Source organism: Carassius auratus, chromosome 19 (assembly GCF_003368295.1).
Source record: "Carassius auratus strain Wakin chromosome 19, ASM336829v1, whole genome shotgun sequence".
Lineage (NCBI taxonomy): Eukaryota > Metazoa > Chordata > Actinopteri > Cypriniformes > Cyprinidae > Carassius > Carassius auratus.
Genome location: NC_039261.1, coordinates 25,268,083 through 25,290,770, shown reverse-complemented (window position 1 = coordinate 25,290,770; position 22,688 = coordinate 25,268,083). Strand labels below are relative to the sequence as shown.

Genomic DNA, 22,688 nt, shown 5'->3' with positions numbered 1-22,688 from the left:
ACATCAAATAAAGCATTAAATTACATTTTCTGTGAAAAACTGAATTATCATTTAAAGGTTTTATTATGATGCGTTTTTAACAAAAATTCATTGCAGAAATGTTTGCATCCATTTTTCCATACACTACATTAAATAATTTAATAGTAGTTTGTCCAAATCCCTAACCATATATATTTATACCAATAATAACAGTGATTCTTGCCTTGGGTATTCTGCATATTTATGAATACCTTCATGATGCATTATATATACACATAGTGCTACCAAATAAAAACTATTTAATTCTTTGCAAAAATTTACATTTGAATGTAAATAGAATTTTCAAAAAAGTAAAATGGTTCTTGAACTATTAGGTTATTAATAGCATTAAAATTCATGGTGTTTATAAGAAGGAAATGGTCAAACAAGGAAAGTTTTGTCAATAATAAAGCTAGTTGAAGCAGTGAGGCATCCTAAATCACACCGCTGTCATCACATTCCACACATTTCACCATTCAAAACCTTTTCCAGTGAGGAATTGTTCCCCCAAAAATGAAAATGTACACAGCTCCAGTCCATTCAAGATCTAGACGAGTTTGTTTCTTCATCATTACAGATTTAGCCAGCCTAACAAACTGGTCTCTCTTGTGTTTTAAGGCCTGAGGTTTAAGTCCCCATATTTGAGCAGGGAGAGTATTGCCACAGTAATGCTGGATAAAAAAGGATTATACATGAAGACATTAAATACTGTGTACAAGAACAAGATCAGATTTGAATGTTTCCATGACATAATCGCAGTTGATGGATTCCACAGGACAAGACGTTGTAGGCCATAGTGACTTTCTAAATATACTTGTCCTCTTTGCTTTAAAACTGACATTTGATTACATACCACAGTTAAAATTCATATTAATGTTCCAATATGTGTTACCATAAAAGGCGTTTTTCCATTATGGATACCTTTATATTGGTTAAAAGAGACCAGATTACATCTTAACCTCCTTGAATTAATGTCCATATTGCATCCCAGCATACCTTCTACAGATCTTACACCTTTTCAAAATGCAGAAAGTGCAAAGTGGAAGAAGAAAACGGCTGGACCAGAGGGAAAGATCTATATTAATACAAACAGGAATGTTTATCAGAGCAGAATTAGAGTGTGTTAGAGGACAGACAGACACACTGAAAGTCAAATTATTGGAGGATGTTTTCGAATGCATCCATCTTGGTGTTACAGCCCAGCTCCGGCTCCAAAACCACCCGGTTTACATAAAGCTGAAGCGATCCATGTGCAAAAACAATACAAATGTTTAACAAAGACAAACAGACATCCGAAGATTCATCTCAATCCTCCATCGAGGCAGTTGGCACGTTGATTGAGTCATTGGCCTATAATGCTATTTTTGCTTCTTGAAATGGTAAAATCTCCAAGACTGCCATTCCAGAGGGTTTCATATAGTTGTCCATTTGCCATTAGTGATTTTTAAAGCTAATTGTTTTGTACCGCAGGACAAACCTCTGTGGTTTAACCCTACTCACCTCGACCCCGGCTCTTCTGCTGGTCAACTGGCTGTTTTGTGTCAGTCAATGATGCTTTCAGTTCATTTAAAGAGTGGCCAAGATCCGTGAGAATGAGATGATGACGCTGAAAGCGGTCTGGCCCACCCCAAACACCAGAGCTTCGAGAGGAGCCATGTCCTTCCCTGCCAATCGGTACACACCTGCCACTGCTGCACCTGAGACAGGGGACATCAACATTCACATAAGACTGTAGACAAACATTGATGTTGGCTTGAGAAACCCTAGTCTGAAATGTTAAGCTTAAAGATAGACAGATAGGCAGTTAGATATATAGATAGTGTAACATGTTTGTTTGTTCAGAGGATTTAAAAAAGAACATCTAAGGGCAAAGTTAATAATTAAATGACATATAAACTACAAGAGACCTTCAGGTCTACTGAGCCACGAAAAAGAAATGTGTAAATGATAAAACCTTCCTTTGGGAAATCACATCTGAAATGTTTTTGAGACTGTGGCTGTTGCAAAGTCAACATCAGTTTTGCAGTCTTAAGAGTTAAAAAGTTAAATTAAGACACCAAATTTTTTCCACTAAATTTCTGCTTTAAAAAAAAAGGCAAATATCTTGTAAATATTGATTCTCAGACTAATTCAAAACTCAGTCTAGCAAAGAAAACAGCAGCAGAAACCAGACTAATTAGATTAGTCATAATTTAGCTTCTCATATATTAATAAACTCATGGTTGTTTCCATAAATGTTCTAGGATGGGGAGATCTACATAACATTAAAGAAAATGAAATATGATCAGTTTAATTTAAATCTCGGAAGAATGAAGGTGCTCTCAAGGTCCTGTTTGGGAGCCTTACTAATAAACAATAAAAGACTTCTCTAGACTGGATAGCACTTTAGCCTGGCAAAGACATTTATGTTCTCCAAGCAGACGTCTGACTGAATGTTTTAGTGACATGATTCAGTGTGTTTGTCTAAAAGCCTGTGTGTAGGTTAATGTATATGTAAGCTGCTGTGTGTGACGGGTGTGTGATGTGGCTTTCAGTTAATGTCTCTCTATCTATCTATCTATCTTTCTCTCTCTCTTCAAAATCCATATTAATAATAAAGCAGGCCACTGGGAATGGGCACTACAATGTGCGGCTATGTATAAATGGAGTCAAACTCCATTTGTGTGTCTGACTTGAGAACAGTTAATAGCTAGTTCACTGACACCCTGCCAATTGTCCTGTAAAACATCTTTAACATATTGCATTATAAAGATGCACCAAAATTTTGACAGCCAAAAAAATATATTTAATTTTCGGTTTCGGACAACATAGTTCTTAAATCATTGACAGAAACAGTAACATTAAATTGAAATTAACAGAGAGAAAATGGCGCAAATCAAAAGAGCCATAAGACCTGAGCATGCATCAGTCTTTGCTTTCCTCTTTCTCTGCAGAAGTCCATACTGCCAAATCCCTGTACTTCCATGAAAAGATCAACAGTTCTCCAGACACACGTAATCTCTTCAAAATATTAAATTCTCTCCTCTGTCCCCCTCCACCACCTCCCACCACTTCTATATCAGCTGATGATTTCACAGCATTCTTCACAGACAAAACCAGAACCAGCAGTAGTCAATTCTCAGCCCCACACTGGACTCCAAACCAAACACACCCACTGCTAAAACTCCCATCTTCTCATTCTGTCCCCTCACAGAGGCAGAAGTATCAAAATGTCTCTCTCCAGCCATCCTACAACATGCCCTCTGGACCCAATCCCCTCACACCTTCCCCAAGCAATATCTCCTACACTTTTACCAGCTCTCACACACATGATCAACACATCTCTGCTCACAGGCACCTTCCTCACTGCATTCAAGCAGGCTCGGGTAACCCCACTGCTCAAAAAAACCTACATTAAACACTTCACCTACAGATGGTTACAGACCATGTCTTTCTCCTTCCATTCACAGCGAAAAACCCTCGAAATAGTTGTTTTCAACCAGGTATCATTGTTTATTTCACAGAAAAACAAACTGGACACTAACCAGTCAGGATTCAGGAGTGGCCATTCAATAGAGACTGCACTACTCTCAGTCAAGGAAGCCCTGCAGATTGCAAAAGCTGATTCGAAAACATCAGTTTTTATTCTGCTGGATCTATCTGCTGCTTTCTGCCCTCTCATCACTGGGCATCACAGGGATTTAACTTCGCTGGTTTGAATCCTATCTCACTGGTAGGTATTTCAGGATGGCTTGGGCAGGGGAGGAATCCAAAGCACATCAACTGGTCACTGGGGTTCCTCAGGGATCAGTTCTTGGACCGCCCCTTTTCTCCATATACACTACATCATACAGGCACATGGCTTCTCCTACCTTTGCTATTCTGATGACACACAGCTTTATCTTTCATTTCAAGCAGATGATCCGATGGTAGCTGCACGGATCTCATGCTGCCTGGTGGATATCTCGGCATCAGAACATCAGAACATCAGTATTGCACAACATCAGAAAGATCAGGCCCTTTCTAACGGAGTATGCTGTACAACTTCTTGTCCAGGCCCTTGTCATTTCTAGGCTAGAGTACTGCAATGGTCTTCTGGCTGGACTTCCATCAAGCACAATCAAACATCTACAAATGATACAGAATGCAGCAGCACGACTGATCTTCAACGAGCCCATGTTACACCTCTCTTTATCTCCTTGCACTGGTTACCGGTGGCAGCTCGCATCAAGTTCAAGACATTGATGCATGCATATAGAACGGCCACAGGCTCAGCACTCCTGCATCCACTCACTACTACAGATATACTGTACATCCCCCTCCCTGAGATCCGCTAGTGAGCGATGCCTCGTGGTACCATCACAGAGTCTCAAAATCACTATCCAGAACATTCTCTTTCACCATTCCTGGCTGGTGGAATGATCTTCCCAACTCTGTTTGGAATGCTGAATCCCTGACAATTTTCAAGTTTCAGCTGAAAACTTGTCTCTTTCAAAGCTACTTGACTTCATCGTAAAAACAAAACAAAAATTATTTCTCTTTATTTATTCCTTCTCTTTGAACAATGCCTAAAACATGGTATTACAAGCGCTTCCTGTGTCTGTTTGCATTTTTAAAAAGAATGCTTAATGTATCTCCCAATTGACTAAATGACTAAATGTAAATGTGAAATCCTTAGTAACTGTCTAGAAATCTCCCAGAACTCACTAGCATCATGCACAAGCAAACACAACTCAGTTTTACTTCAGAAAAAGTGCTTTCAGAATTAAGAAAATAAATGAAGTAATGTAACAAACAAGCTTTTTAAAACTATGCATTAATGAATCATGCACAAAACAACCAGGGACATTTAATAATATCAATGTTATATTAATTTTAGGAACATGCACACTTATTTCTAAAATAGCTTAGACCACAAAAGCTGATAAGAAAAGCAGAAGTGAGCAAGTACTGACTTGTGATGACCCCGCCGGTGAGAGAGGCCAGGAACCCCACGCTGATGAGCACCACTGTGATGAGCCGTCCTCTCTTATGACGCTGTAGAGTCACACACATCAGCAGACCCACGGCACCGTGAACGAACAGAGACGAAAATAGACACCACAGGAAGACCCAGTACCACATTTCTGCAGACAGAACACACAGACATATAAAGAGATTAGAACAAACCGATTAGAAAGTTAGCTGGTTTCCAAAAATGCACATGAGCAGCATTTCTTTTAGGAAGCTTATGCATGACTATGTCAGCTGCGTGTTTCATTCAGCAAGTGGCAGCCAGTTAAATATTGTGTAAAACAGTTATTACTGATGATTCACACTGGAAATAGATCGTAAAACACAGCAGAGATACAGCACACTGCAAATGTAATATGGTAGAGAACAATTTTGAACAAAATCATGCATAGTTATGATTTTCTGTGTCACTGTCACATAAACTAATAACAAAATACAAGACACATTCTGGTTTCTTGTTTGTTCTTATTTCTTTAAAAAAAATAAAAAATGTTCTGCTTTCATGAGTGAAGAGGAACTGAGGAACTTTGCGGAACTGCTGCTAAAGGAACACTAATGGCTCGTTTCCACCGAATGATACAGGTCAGTACAGTACAGTACAGTACAATAGGGTATGATTGGGACCAAACACCCTGGTCCAGCTTGTGTTTCCACCGCCAACAGTACCCTTAGACTTGCGATAAAGCGTGACTATAAGCACAACTCTGCCTCTTTTTGTGAAATGTCCGTTTTAATGTACAATAATAAAATATAAGAGGCTTATATAAGAGGAAATAAAGACAAAAGCAAACAATTCCATAAAATATAGGCTAAACAGTAATTGCTGTACTACGGTGAAGTTTAATGTATATACACATACACATACACAAGTTAAACATAACTTTGTGCTCAGCCAAAGCGATATGACCAGGAACAAATAATAGATTCATGAGACTACCAATGCATGTTAATTCTACCCAATATGAATTGTATCTCATGTTTAATCTAATAAATAAAGAGCCGGCGGGAAATGTCGGAAGGACTAGCCGAGCTAAGGCTGCTCTAGGCGTATACATTTATATAAGTATAAATGTACGCTACATTTCATGACAAAATAACAGTAATATTTTGACAATTACGCGGGTTTTTGGGCAATGTCATATAATATTAAAATATAAATAACTGTATTTTTAAATACAACGCTGAATTATTGAACACTTTTTTTATAGTAAACTAGTAAAACTACACATTCTGAACAATGATAGTTTTGGGCAGTGTATTATCAGTTAGTTAGTATGCTGCACAAGAAAATAAATAGGGCACAATCTACTATGTTAATATGAAGGAATTTTCCATATTGATTTTTCACAGGTTGTTTACCTGCATTTTAAATTATGCTTTGCATTTTGTACAGGGTAACAATGGATAATGAAAAATGAAAAATGGATAATGGATTTTTTTTTACTGACAGAGTACTAACTGATCAACAACCACAGGTACAAGCTACTAACAAGGTCTATCATAAATTAACAAATCAAACATAAAGTACTTGTACACTTCATATGTTAATTTATTAAATGCAACCTTTTTGTTACATCATATTAATTTTACTGAGAAACTAAGGTTTTACTGTATTTATACACTGTTTCACTGTATTTATAATCAAATAATGAAGCCTTGGTGAGCATAAGATACTTTCAAAAACATTAAAATGTTTTGCCAAAATCCCATTAGCAATGAAGGAATGAAATAGTATCATCTGTGAACAATCTTTTACTGCGTGTCATTTTCAGTCAAGCTGTAATTTAGTCCAATTATGCAAAAAGCATGAAAATATATGTCATTGTGTATGTTTAGGATACGCAGAATGCTGGAAATTAAATTAGCCTTGGCAAGACAAAAGAATCAGTCAGTCCAAAAAAATTATAAAATGTCATTTTCTCATAATGCCATTAAACAATTTCACATGTGGTGCACATGATATATGTTGGCTAAAAAATACAAAAAAGACAGAATTCTGTATGGATATGCACTACTGAAACAAATAAAAATAAAATAAATGCAAACTGTATTAAAGTCAACATGGCCAAATATGCCAGTATTTGAAGAAGTACTTCTGAGTCTTGAGTCAGAACACATCAGAACAGAGCAGAACACCACGTACTTAAAACAGTGAAGCTCAATAAATACTCTGTGTCTCACTGTCTCCAACCTCGCTTTCTCATAAACTGTCCATTCTACTTTCATTTACTCTCTCTTTCACACTCCATATACCTCTCTCCATCTACTGTACCATGAGCTTGGAGACTGTTATTATTTAAGTGTCTTGTCCACACAGCTCTGAGGGGAGTAAATGGGCAGTTTGGCTCCGCTGATAAGAATGAGTCGGCTCTGGAGCTTTCCAGAAGATTCCAGGACATGGACGAGCCTCGTACTGTAGCTCAACCACCAAACCGATCATCACACTGTTGTTGTCATGAATTCTGGGCAATGCAGCTCCACATAAATGAGAAATGCTTGAGAAACCACACGCTTAGGCAGAAATACTGCTGACAGCCGTAATTTAACATGTCAAAGCGAACGCGTCAAATAACAAACTGCATATTTGCACTTGCAACGCTATACAGTGCTGATTATAGCTTTTGTTTACCCTGAAGCATGAAGAGATGTTATGCCATTAGATCCTTAGGATCTGTACATTTGTAAATTAACACATTTATATTATATTTACAGTACATGTACATTATCTAGTACACACATCCATTGAAACATTTGGACTTTTTTCTTTTAAAGAAGACACCAAGACTGCAAACAGTAATATAAAAAAAAACTGTGAAATAGTGAAATGTAATTAAAAAATTACTGTTTATTTTTATTGTAAAAATATTTGACTGTTTTACAATAATTTTGATCAAATCAAAGCAACCTCACTCACCTATATATCACCTATGTCTCAGTAACCCTGACACACAGACACAATGCATTGATTAAGCTATAAACTGCCATTCACATGATAAGTGAGACATAGCATCCAGACTGAGAGGCCTGTAAACCGTACATGCAGGCACACACACACACACACACACCACTATAAACAGATCAACAATAGCAACACAGAGAGTCTTCCATTAAACTGTGTTATCAGTAAACTGAGGCAGACGGACACAAAAGCCTCAGAGCCACGCTGTGCCAGGAATGAGGTGGCACTGCCTACTGCAAAAAGCACGGATAGCACACAAATACTGGACAACAGACACTTCAGCACTGAGATGCAGGAAGACAGACATTTTAGAACAAATGGACTGGAAGAGAGACTGAGAAAGACTTTAGCGCAGAGGAGTAAAACTAAAGCACAGAGATCCAAGAACAGAGAGAATAGCATTGATGGAAATAATCCAATCAATGAATGTACTACTGACCCACATTACCAGCTACAGAGACACTTAGTCATTATTTCAACACTCACAGACTCACATTTTACTCACTAAAGGATATAGAGTAAGGATACTGGGGCTAAAGGCACACACTGATGCACACAGATTGATTTAACACGGATGGAGCAATCGCTTTGTTTAAAAATCGTATAAATGACAGTCTGGGGAAAAATGCTATAGTAATAATACAGTTGCAATATATATATGATACAAGAAATATTGGATCTGATTTGTGCAGAATCAACTTCAAGGATCATCCAAATATTTTCACAGTTACACAACAACATAGACCATCAGGATATATTTGCAAGGTCATATTGTTGCAAAGAAAAAGGAGAGTTTAATGTAAAGCTTTCAGCATTTGAAAGGCCCCATTATATACCCTGGGCGCTGGTTGTGTCAACAAAGCAGTTTCCGAGGTGACAAAAAAACTCTTTTGTCAGGCTGTCAACGGTCACAGTGAGAAACATTGTTCTCCAGCATCAGCATACAGTATAATGATGCACAGCACATGCAAACAGCCAAAACTCTTCTTCTAATTAAGCAAGCGAACGAGTAAACAAGCCTACTATCATAAAGCACTGTCTTACACTGTCTCACCACAATAAACAGGACCGAATTTGAAAAACAAGATGCTAAATGAGATCACCAAATGAAAACACCACGGATCTTTACCAATAATATACTGTAGTTAAAACTTTGTTTTCATGACGGTTTAAAGTTTCTAATGTACTTCTGCAAAGAAAACTAAGCCACTGATTATTGAGACATGCTATATTAATATTAGCAGTGTCTGGCAGATGACAAAACAACAATAAACCTACAGACTTACAACAGAGAAGAACTTAACAAAGAACCCATTTACACCCACAACCATTTGTAATAGCAAATCTTTCATTCGAATTTACATCAGAAATATTTATTCTTGTAATATACACTAACATGAAATAAATATTTAATTGCATGAAATTGATCAAATGTGACAGTAAAAACATTTATAATTTACAAAATATTTATTTTTCATATAAATATTGTTCTTCAGAATTTTGTATAATCCTGGAAAAAAGAGACATAGTCTCCACAAAAAAATATTAATCAATATAACTGTCCTCAACACTGATAATAATAATAATAATAGTAATAATAATAATAATAATAATAATAATAATAATAATAATAAGTGAATCAGCATATTGGAATGATTTCTGAAGGATCATGTGACACAAAAGGCAGGAGAAATTATGCTGAAAATTCAGCAAAAATCAATTACACTTTATCATATATTAAAACAGAAAACTTCTATTTTAAATAGTAATAATATTTCACAATATTAGTGTTTTTACTGTATCAAATAAATGTAACCTTGGTTTGTAATTTAAAACTTTTGAATGGTAGTGTTTACAATATTTATTTAGTTGTAATACAACAACCTCTTATTCGCTGCCTAATAATGATGTTTTGGCTTCATTAATTGTTGACCAGTTCATAATGGTGAACTCGCAGAAGTCAAATGAATCTCCTATTTTTGACCCAGACAAACTAAAGTTTCTAAGAGTGCACTATTCACCCAAAGGCACAAAAAACTGCTAAGTATGCAGAAGTCTGTCTCCTCCCTAAACAGCAGAAGGAAATGAAATGACTAAATAGGCATGTTGCACTGACCAAAACAGGAAACGCCATTAACTTTCCTCCCAAGTGGGAATTTGTCATAATCTGATCCATTCTCTTTGAGTCTCTGTGCTTCTGCACCTGTGCTGTTCCTCCACATCAGCACAAAGAGAGATGTCTATTGCATCAGAGTCATCTGAACACAGCTGTCTCATTATCTGTTCTGATGGGGGATTGAAGCCACAGCTGATGTGCAACCTCATCCTATCATTCTTCAGCCAAAATTGATATTCTGTCATTGTTTACTCACCCTTTAAGTTTTTCCAAACCCATATACAGTTGCACAAATAGATGCGTAGTACTTTTTTTGGTGCTTGACTGTTGTGAACTGGTTTTATTTAGAAAAGAGTTACAAAGAAAGAACTTCTTCAAAATGTATTTTTTGATGACACACACACAAATAGCACACTGCTTTGGAATGGCATGATGGTGAGTAATAATGACAGAGGGGTTCGTTGGGGAGGGGTGAATTTCTTCATCAGTCCTCACATGCTACCTGTCCCGCAGTTGTCGCACAAATTGCATCATGTGTTGCGTCATGCCAGATGTCCACGAAGTTGCAGAAATGATCATCTGGCCAAATCTCGGAAGTGAAAGGGCGTGTCATGTGCCTCACGTACCGTAAAACCGGCCTACCCTTGTTAAATGCTTCATGCTGACTTCCAACATCCACTTACTTGTGGTCTGGCTTTTATATTATATCAAATTGTTCACTGCAGTGTTTAGCCAGTATTTCAGCGGTTCTCAACTCGTTTTGACCCACCCAGATTGTAAATCATATGACCTAACACAATACCAAATTTTTGTAAATACTATACTAGACATATATATATTGTGTGTGTGTGTGTGTGTTATACATATATACATTATACTATATGTCATAGAGAGAGAGAGAGAGCTTTTATATATGTGTGTGTGTGTGTGTGTGTGTGTGTGTGCTCTTGTTTTTGTGACATATCAGGACACAACTGTGTATAATGACATGGGTATGACACAGGTATTACAAGGAGAGGGTGACTTATGAGGATATAACCCATGTCCCCATTTTTCAAAACGCTTATAAATCATACAGAATGAGTTTTTTTGAGAAAGTAAAAATGCACAAAGTTTCCTGTGTGTGAAGGTTAAGGTTTGGTGTAGGGTTGGTGTAGGGCGATAGAATATACAATTTGTACAGTATAAAAACCATTACGCCTATATAGAGAGAGAGACGTATCTGATAATAAGCAAATTAATCAATTTTTAATAACATCCATTTCATATATGCACCATTGATTTCTAACACATTAAAAGAAAAAAAAAACACTTTCATACAATTTCATAGAGTTGATCATACAATTATGGGTGCTGCTACCTTATCTACGTAGAGCTCTAAAAAGGAAATGAACTAGTTTTGGTACTAAACTGCCCTATATGGGGCAGTTTTTCCATAGCAGGTTACACCCTTGACACTGAATAGATGTTTTTACACAGTGGTGTTGACTAACAGCCTGCTCGAAATCAAATATGACTGTATGTCACCAGTGTTGTGTAAAGATCAGAACAAGCACACAATCTACAAGGCAAAAGACTGTATAAAGCTGCACAAAAAAAGCCTACGAGCATGGTATCATGTGGAGACCAATATGGTGACGGCAAATACTAACGATTACTCCACTAAACAAGCAGAGAGCCGCCAGAAACGGTGCGACGACTCAAGATTAACTAAAGATTAATGAGTGGTACGATGCTTTTCAAAGCTTCACACTAGACTGGCATTAGTGCTCTACAGTCTAGACAAGCACGGCTTTTACTTCAAAGTACACAAAAACTGACACTTCACAGTCAGGTGCACGAGAAACTCTCGTTACTTTGGACTCAACTACGACATCAATACTATAGTATTCATATAGTAAATATACTTAATCTTTTGAGTACTATAAATATCACAGTATATGAAAATGATTCACGATATCCATATCTTGATTCTGAATTATACCATATTAATGTTATTTATAAAAACTGCCACTCTTATACAACATCCTTATTGCAGTACCATAGTATCACCATGTTTTATGAATATGGTCCAAGGTAAAATCCTGTTTTGTCCACATTTACTATGGTAATAATGTGTATTTTACATTACTGTGATGTAATCGATTAATATCATGCATTACTATAATAGGGTATATCAAAGTACCATGGTGCCATGGAAGAGATGTAGTTCACTGGCAAAACACACTTAAAATATAACACAACAGATATTGAGTATTGCATGCAATACTATACCTTAATACCAAAATATTAATATATTAACGTATGTTGTTTAATAAAAAACTGCCACCCTTACAAAAAGTACTTTGGCATGTTGCCATGTTTTATGAACATGCTTCAAAGTAAAATTATGGTTATACTGTATATTTTAAAATACTATGATGTTAGTAGCACAACAGATGAATATGGTAGGGTAAGCTACAGTATATATCAAAGTACCACAGTATTGTTATTTTAAGGAACTGGAAATACACACTCAATATATAATATAATAATAATTAAGTATAATGCATGCAATACTAAACACTCTGCATTATTAATTTGCCATGTAAGCACACAGTGTGTTGTGAAGTGTGACCTTGTTCAGATGGGATGCTCGTGCGTCTGCCGGTGTTGAAGAGGCGTGTGCGCGCGGCAGGATGAGACACATGAACCCGTTTCACCGGGTCTTTCTCCTCGTGTGAACGTAGCCTACCTGTAAAGTGCTGTAGGGTCGGTACCGTGCCTTGGACCCACAGGCTGAGCACTTGCTGCACCGATAGATTAATGGAATAATCCTTATTCATGTTCGCGCTGGGCGGCTGGAGCGCGGCCCTCTTGCTCAGATATCTGACCGAGGACGGGGGACACATGGAGCCTCCTCACCGGTGCCGCTGCTCGCTGGAGGAGGACGGCGGAGCGGCGGTCCGTCTGATCAGCTGCAGCTCAGGGGCCATGATGGGTACGGCTGACACACACTTACACTTACACATACACACACACACTCTCTTTCTCACTCACTCGCTCACTCACTCACACACAGGCACACACACACACACACACGCCAATGCTTCTGCATGGCTCTTAAAGGCGCAGCACTCTTAAAGGGAGGTGAACGTCACATTCACATTACGATTAAATACAGCAGTTTATGAATGAATATCATATATTGAATTTGTTCTGTGTTAAATTTAGAATTAGATAGAGAGAGCGTGCAATTCTAAATTCAATATATGCATGCTAGACAGAACCTATACAAATATAAATATATATTTGAAAGTCAATGCATAATATTACATTGTATAAATGTATATTTAAATGTCAGTAACATATTTAATATTAAATAAATACTAAAACCTAATGATAAAAATATGTTTTTAATTATGTGATATTAAATTAATATGAATAAATATATCGTAATTAATATTATTAATAATAATGCTTTGATTGTGCACAGTTTAAGTTAAACCAGATTCTATACAAAATAATATGAATTTGTATATTTAAATATCAATTAAATATAAATTATTGTTATTATTATTATTAATAATTGTGGTAATTTATATCATTATAAATAATTTAGAAATATTATATATATATATATATATATATATATATATATATATATATACTTTGAATTTTTATATTTAAAAAGCGTTTAAATTCTTCATAATAAATAGTAATTAAACATAATTTAATCATATGAATAATTAAACAATACACTTTTATTGTTATTAATATTATTGATAATAATTATGTTTAGAGAATGCATGATGTAAATTAATTCAGATTCTATTTAAAATAATATGAATCTGTATAGTTAAATATCAATTAAATATTTAATATTAAATCAGAATTGTGATGATGATGATGATGATGATGATGATGATGATGATGATTATAAGTAGCTCATACCACACATAATTAACCACATAATGTTATTTACATTGATCATCATAATTAGGTGGATTTTTTACAGTCACTGTTGAAACTGCACTAGAATATTTTCTGCTAGTCTCATCTCCTCTCGATGTTGCCTTGCCGAATGAGATAAGGTGTTGCTGTTCTGGAAAATTCTGCCAGGGTTTACATTTAAATGTTGTCTAGGAAGCGTAGACATTAAGAAGTAATATTAATGTTTTGAGCTTTCCTAAGCTCCTGCACTTCGTGGAAGAGATCACAAGCTTAAATATGTTCACATATATAATATTACATGAACCACAGCACTGAAATGTATCAAGCCAAAATGTGCCAACTATCAGAAAAGATGCAACCTCACATTAAATGTCTATTAACTAATATGTAGTATTGAACCTAAAATTCAAATGAGCCAATGAAGCAGGTTCCCAGAACAGGTTTACTGGACTCTGAGAATGAACTAATGGGATTTTCAATGGGACAGTGACATAAGCAGAGCAGCTTCTGTTCCTCAAACACACACCCAGATCATTTTTCCACTATTTATCGGCCTGACATTTAAGCCTATACGCTTGTTGTATTACCTTACAAACCCAAACTTCTCAGCTTCTGCTTTCTCATTGTAAATGCTCCATTGTAGGGACAATATCAAATAATGGCATACAGCAGGTCACGTGAGAACACCACACCAAAGGACTGGATCAAATACTCTGATGGCAAACACATGACTGACACTGGACCTTTTGTGAAAAAATCCCAGCTCCTCTAAAGGGCCAAAGGGTGTGTTTTCCTAAAGGCAGAGGGAATAATTCAGCTCCAAGAGCACTGTGGGACTGCATGTACACAAACTTAAAACCGACAGAAATTAATTCAAGCATCAGTGAGTACAGAGTATCAGTCATTCAGTTTTGTGAAAATAAGGAACAAAAAGTGTAGCTAAATAATATGTGGATAATAAAGCAATACCATTTATTACTTACATAATGTAATCATCATTTATCTCTAATAGCACAGTCAGTAATTTGGTCTTGGTCAGTTTAGAGGTACAAATTACCATAACAAACAACTATTCAATTTGCATATCACAAACACAACTCTGCCACGTGGTTCCTTTGAATTTAATGAGGTGTGCTGAAAGGCAAAATAAATAAACAACCATCATACTTTACTGTGATATTCCATGTGTCTTTTCTGACAATAAAAATTGCTTGTGGAAAATTCCATGTAGTAAAAGCAGTTGTTCGTTTTCACTGTATCCAGCAGATGGCGCTGTGAATTTACATTGTACAGATTGACCCAGTAGTTTTCCAGTGTCCAACAGGTCTGTGTAATATAATCCAAGTACGTTTATATAATAATCCGAGTACGTTTATATAATAATCTTGAAACATCGTAGGTCATTCGATAGTATATATATAAATATTTATATTAATCTGTCTGTCTGTCTGTCTGTCTGTCTGTCTTTGTTTTTTGCAAGCACTCAGTCTGACTGTAAAAGCTCTCACCCTTTCATCAGTATGGCCTCAGGTGTTTAAGTGTGAATGATTCTCGCAGGTGTTGTGTCTAAATCTGTATATGTGCATCGGCTGATGTTAGTGTGTAATTGAATCTAAGGGAGTGACATAGCTGGAAGCGTGCACTATCTATCTATTCATACTTTTTTTCCAGGTTCCTCACAATGTCTGTTTCTTGATCTCTTCATTGTGAGCAGCTCATCTGAATATTACAGCTATCAGAGTGACCCGATTCACCAGAGCAATCAAGTTCCAGCCTTAATTTCCCCTTTCATTTACATTTTTTTTCAGCCCAACCCCCACCCACCCCATAATAAAATTAAAAATACATTTAATAAAACATATTCCCTACAGTTTGACCCAAACGTATTCTTCAAAGACTCACCTGTTTCCATAAGGGACACATCAAAGCAATCACTCTCTCTGCCAAAGAGAAAAGAGAAGGATTCAAAAGTTCATTCAGAAAAGTTCAAACAGAAAGCAGCTCGCTTTGTTACTCACTGATAGGCGACATTCACGTGAGTCTCTCCTGAGGTCGTTGAACAAATAACAGGCTGAAAACGCTACTGATGTGGGACTTTAAAGCTTTAACCCTGTTTGACCTGTTAGCTTATCAGTCGTAAGATCATTCCAGATGAAATCGGTTGTAGTACAGACACCTGTGGGAGACCTGTTCATACCTGTCTGAGACTAAAACACAGGCCTAAGGCTACGGAAACTAAACCCTTTCACAGATTACTCGTTTACACTTAAACCTGCTCTAATCTTAATGAAGGGAATTTCTCATAAGACGCTGCAAGACATATCAAATCACACACTTAATAGAAAGCATCCTTTATATCCCATTTTTTCCAAGGAACTTGTTGTACATTCACTTTTGGTTTCAAAATAAGCAAGAACCGCTTACCGCTTGCGGTCTGTTATTCATTCAGACAGAAGCTAACAATACAAATCCTGTACCATTCAAAAGATTTTGAATGCAGTTAAAACATTAATATTGAGAAATATTTGTATTATATATATATATATATATATATATATATATATATATATATATGTGTGTGTGTGTGTGTGTGTGTGTTTGTATTATTTAAAGGGGGGTACAATTTTGTTTCGTGTATTCAGAGTTGTTCACGGTGTAAAAGAGATGGATTCTCATGCTAAACATGGCCGACGTTTTAAAAAAATCATTTTGACGAATGACAGAGAATATCTGTGCTGAAAATCTTACTTCTGGGTTGGTACAAGTTTCGGGTGTTTTTTTGATCATATCTAATGACATAGACAATGGTGGAACTCCTTATATGGGCATTTCTCTCAGAAAAGTGTGGCCGCGCACACGTCGACCAGAGGAGAGCGAGATCAACGTGCTTCATCGGGAAATCGTCGGATGCCCTGCATAGGATTTGTTTGAGAATGTCTCCAAATAAGTGTGTTTTTGGATGTGAGGGAAAGTTTACCTTGTTCAGCTTCCCAAAAAACCCAGCGTTACATGAACAGTTGATGCATTTTGTTTTTCCGGGGCTGCAACGGAGTGTATCACGTGCGTTTGTGTGTTTTCCTCATTTCAGTGACGGCATGCCTCCAGGAGCTCAGCTTTTTCCGGAGAGAATCGGAAAGCTGTATTTTTCTTTTATAAATATGATAAAACTTTTAAGACTTTTTGGAGATATGAAGGATGCAGTACTACTCTATAGATACTCTGTGAAACTGTGTATGTTATGTACCTTTTAAGAAAGAAGAACTAACCCCAAACTGCCTTAATTATAGTTCACTGTTATGGAATCTCATAATTACACACATCATAAAGACAACTGAATGACTACAGTGTCTTTGTTAGTCTGTTTCTTCGACAATGACCTGTCCATTTGACAAAGTGTCTGTGACATCAAACAGACCCTCCTGTCAATCAAAAATCAGCCTCCACAGGAAGCGGTGCATGGTCTAGAATTTGCTCCAGGCATCCTAGAGTTAAAATAGGAGGTGTAACTGACATTTTTTCCTGGTTCCGAGAATATCACATTAATTAGAATGATACATAGCTTTTGAGCAAGGCCTATTATTTTCTTGTCACAACGTGAAGGTGTAAGTCCTCCTGGCTTTCATGAACGGCCCCTAGGGGGGTGGATTTTCGAACGCAGAATTCCCCTCATTCAGTCAGACATGACTAAGATCCACGCACGATAGATGTCATCATCGAGGGACTTCGCAGACATCCAGTTTCACATTTAAATCACAATCATGTCTGATCTTATGTTTTGACAACTTATCCAGAATTACAGTTGACATAATATCAGGAGAGTAAAAAATGACCTGCACGTATGACGTTAATCACAAAGATCTGTCCTAAACATCACCGCTCTATCTGAGGCGCCTCTGCCTTTGATGCATTTGCTAAAACAATTTAATGATTCAATTCAGACATCTACTATAACCGCAGCTAAAACATGCATTTAAAACTTTTACTAGTTTTAAGATGGTTGCTGATAAGGTAGTTTTTTTTAGCATGTCAGCATAAGATGGTTAAGTTGTTCTGAGTGGTTGTGAACATGTCATTCGGTGTTTCATAAGGTGTTTATAATAGTGTTTAGCATATTGCTATGCAGTTGACAGGGTATTTTTTCTTGATATGCAAAGTTGCTTATAAAAGTGACATTATTTTGATGAGTATGATGAGTTACACATCAGAGTTTATTACTCAGGGTAAGGGGTTTGTTCTAATCGCTTACCGTAAGTCTGAGCAGTAACAGTGATGCTTGATTTACCAAACACACACCGTGTCCTTCAGATGGAGGTTCTCCAGTCAGCAGCTGTGATGATCACACAGGAACACGGACACGGCTGACTGAAATACCGTCAGCTCAGGTTCCTCTCATCTCAGCTCAGATGAAGAGTGAAGAATTACAAAGACAGGTTTCAAAGACATTCGTGCGAACCGAGTTCATCTGATTCTGTCGACCGGAGGGTGAAATTGAGGTGTATTTATTTCATATGGAATAACAGAACCTGTTCGTCCTCAGAATAAGGACAGATGTCCTGCCAGAATCACACATCGGCAGGTCAATTAACAATTTTGTTTCAAGGGGTTTCATGTGTTCTGGCTTCATGAGATCTGAACAAGGTTTTGCTGAAATTTAGTAAACCATAGATGATTTGAGCCACAAAAGAGGCTTTGAAACTTTCCACACGAGCAACGTAAAGTCACACATCACAAAGGTTAACTTTATTAGATATTCTACAAGTATCTTTGTAATAATCAATAGATTACACTGAGATCTCTGAACTTTGAATTCAGTTATCTTGGAATATGTAAGAACAATTTGAGAGCATGTTGAGACCTCTTCTGAAACAGATTTATGGCATCTGAAACATCTAAAGGAGACACCATACATCTCCATTTACTCTCATTGCAGCTCATTGCTATGAGAAACATTTGAGACATTAAAGAGATATTAAACATCGCACTTGTTTATTAAACATTGCATTTATGTTTCTTTTCAGGTGCCCCTGAAAATAAAATAATAAAAAGGCAAATAAATAAATAAATAGGACATAAAGAAGTGGCTAAATAAATTAAAGGCAGCTAAATAAAATAATTATTTAATTAATACATTAATAAATAAACAGCAAAAAATAAATGAATAATAAAAAATAGTACAAATTAAAAGCGCACAATTAAAAAAGCAAATAAATAAATAGCACTGATTGCAATGCAAGAAAACCTAATAAATAAACATCAAAAAAATAAACAAATAATAAAAGAATAGTACAAATTAAAAGCGCACAATTAAAAAAGCTAATAAATAAATAGCACTGATTGCAATGCAAGAAAACCTAATAAATAAACAGCAAAATAATAAAAAAAATAGTACAACAATTTAACAAATAAATATATAAAGATATAGCAAACAGTTAAAAAAATAAATAAATAGTACAAATTTAAAAGAAAATCTAAAAAGCAAATAAATAAATAAATAAATTACAAACTAATTAATTAATTACAAGCAAACAAACAAATAACTAAATAAATTGTAACTCAAATAAATACATAAATAAGCACAAATTATAAAGCAAATAAATAACTTAATTTTCTTTTTTGAGGTATCACATGGTGTCAGTGGTCATCCACAAGGCAGAAGGTCTCTTACATGCTGTGTGTTTTTGGTAATTACATGCTGGGTTGAAGGTACGAGTTCAGCGGTACTAGCTCTAGTGATAAAGTTCTGTAATCATGTCATGAAGGTTGTGTGTTTGATCCCAGATCACACTTCTCTTGTGATCTTAAACAAAACCCTTAACTTAACAAGAAGTTCCAGTGCAGTGTGCGTTCCTCACATGCGGATAAATAAATAAACCACAGAGAAATGACTCTCATACTGAGATCACATTTAGGTTCATGACAGAATGATCTGCTCATGATGAGTCACTACCATGGTATGCTCACACATACTGTATTTATCTCTTTTTAATTTGCTTTGTATTGCATCATTGCCTAATGGAACTGATACAACTTCTAGCGAAATTACCACGAAAACGGAAATAACAATTTAAGCAATCACTCTAAAACTATGATAAGTTATTATAGCACAAATGTTGTACAGTTAGCCTTAATCTTAGACACTACTATGCACGTTTACAAGAAACCCAAGCTGCAAATATTAGCACATCTGAGGAAGAACTAATCACTGGGTTAATCATTGAAGACACTGAATCTATGGAGTCTATCTTTCAGTTCATCAGTCACAAAAGATTTTATAGCACCTAGTACCTACTGATCATGCTGCATCAGAAACTGCTGCAAACCGAACAATGTCAGTAATCGCAAGGACACAGAGGAAAATGTGCTAGAGTTCGCAAAAGTGATGCTCTGTCATGTGATCAAAAGTTGCACAATTTTAAACTTTTGCTGCAAAACAGTCATTCATTGACCAATGAGAATTTCAGAGTGGTGTGTCATCTTATGTTCTATTGATATTTTGCATTCCTCCAATTTCTCTTTAAAAAAAAGCCAGGGATAAAAAGTAAAGTAAAGTAAAGTAATGGAACCTTCCCAAAAGTTCTAATAAAATAGTTAGAATATTAGAATAGTAACTGTTTAAAAGTTTGCGGTCTGCAAGGTTTTTTTTCTTCAAGTTTTTGATGTTTTAATTCAAACCAAGGCTGTGTTTATTTGATAAAAGAAACAGTAACTACATAAATATTATAAAATATTATCACAATTTAAAATGGTTGTTTTCACATTTATTATTTTTAAAAATTTAATTTATTGCAGTGATGCAATGCTAAATTTTCAACATCTTTACTCCAGTTTCTTCAGTGTCACATGATCATTCTAACATACTCTAATATTTTAATATATATTTGTAGAAACCATTATACTGTCTTTATAACAATGACATATACATTTTTTAAGGATTGTTTGATTAATAGAATGAACAGAATTTAATAATATTACTATTTAGTCATATTAAAAATGTCTTCACTGTCACATTTGATCAAATTACTGCACCCCTTGCTCATTAAAAGTATTGATTAATAATATATATATATATATATATATATATATATATATATATATATATATATACTGACCACAACTGACTGTTTAAAATTGTATTAAAATAAATATATTATGTGCACATGAACCTCACATGTTTGTTCATTGAATAATACATCGCAAACCACCATTTCAGTCAAGCGGATCCTCTCAGACAGTGTTAAAAGGTGTAGCACACCTCTTCCAGGACACAAACAAGGTCGATCAGGATGCTGCTGTCTAGATTTTCTTATCAGCCCGTGTCTCACACCCCTGCTGTGCTTATAGCTTGATGACTTCCTCGCAACTCTCTCCACCAGACAATGACCTAGTGCTTCTATCTGAGATTCTTATCAGCACACGGGACAAACCTGACCATTTCCTGTAAATAAACCCCGGCAGAAGAGACGAAACCTCCGTCTGCAGCCAGCGTATGAACCGAAGTGTTCGTCTGAGACGTTATCTTGTTTTCTAGATCGCTATATTTGAATTACTGCAGCATGATGTCACGTTGAGTAAACACGTCTGCTCACGCTCGTGTCCAGGTTTCCCTCGGCAAACAAACACACAATGACAGCACACCTGTGAAAACACTTCCGCTCAATGAACATATTCAGACTTCTCAAAGACATAACTAACTGCATAAGATAACCTGTCTTATCTACAAATAACTACACTGCTTTTCTGTGCTGGCTGGACGTTTATTTGATGGGAACAAATACATTTTCTGTCTGTTCCTCATATGAAACTATCATACTGCCTCAGACGACTTGAAATATTGTATGGACTACTTTCAGGGTTTCTATATTTCTATAATAAGCCTAAATTACATAGAAAAGAGGCATGTTTACGCTGAAGACAAAAAAAGATTTAATTGAATTACACATACTGCTGGGCTATTCCGGCTCATTTTGAGGTTGCTTAAACTGGATTGCGAGACTTTGAAGTTCTGCTACACTGTTTAGTAAATTTGCCTTGGAAGTTTATGTGAGTTTTTCATTTATAAAGAACACAGCCATTTTGTTTATTGCATCTATGAAATGCATCTCTGTTTTATAAATATTACTGTAAGCTGTGATACACCCACAGCCTGCCTCTGACTCTTTGAAACAGTCATTATTGGATATAAAACTCAATCTGCATTGAGCTTGTATCGTTTTCATCTGTTTGTTTATTAGCTCAGCAAACTAAAGACACACCTTGGCACCTGGATACCATACACAATGCTTCTATTCATGCACAATGAATTCAGGGATGCCCCCCTCTTCACGTCCGATACAATGGTTAAAAGAAAAGCACAGATTTTTCAAGATAGTAGTTTTGCTGTACTGTGACTGAGGAGTATTTATTGTGTTGCTATACTTCTCAGAAATTAATACTAAGGTGTTCTGGGACGCCACATTCTTCATTCTTCAATGCAATTTAGATTTAATGCACAAGCAATTAATAATAAACAAAAAAATATATAATTTTATAGTTTGTAATTGTGATTAGAAATGTGACTGAAATAATAAATGTGCATTTTTTTAATGTAATGTTTTTATTTTCATTTTGGTTAATGTTCTAGAGCTTGGGGTTAGTAATATTAAAAAATAAGAATGAATAAATTTCATTCAT

At 35.9% G+C, this 22,688-nt stretch overlaps 1 protein-coding gene across 2 annotated transcripts in view; it reads right to left on the bottom strand.

Moving 5' to 3' along the window:
- The window catches only part of LOC113119939 (transmembrane protein 170B-like), a 16,245-nt gene extending 3,035 nt beyond the window's left edge, over nucleotides 1-13,210 (bottom strand). Inside the window, exons 1-3 of one of the 2 annotated variants that reach the window (XM_026289688.1) lie at nucleotides 12,703-13,210; nucleotides 4,953-5,123; nucleotides 1-1,715 (exon numbers count right to left, since the gene is read on the bottom strand). The exon at nucleotides 1-1,715 is cut by the window's left edge and continues 3,035 nt beyond it. In XM_026289688.1, coding sequence (XP_026145473.1) covers nucleotides 1,585-1,715; nucleotides 4,953-5,123; nucleotides 12,703-12,976 — 576 coding nt within the window. In that variant the 5' untranslated portion in view covers nucleotides 12,977-13,210 and the 3' untranslated portion in view covers nucleotides 1-1,584. The remainder of the gene's footprint in view (nucleotides 1,716-4,952; nucleotides 5,124-12,702) is intronic. The other variant, XM_026289689.1, reaches the window with a different exon arrangement.
- Between the last annotated feature and the right edge of the window lie 9,478 nt (nucleotides 13,211-22,688).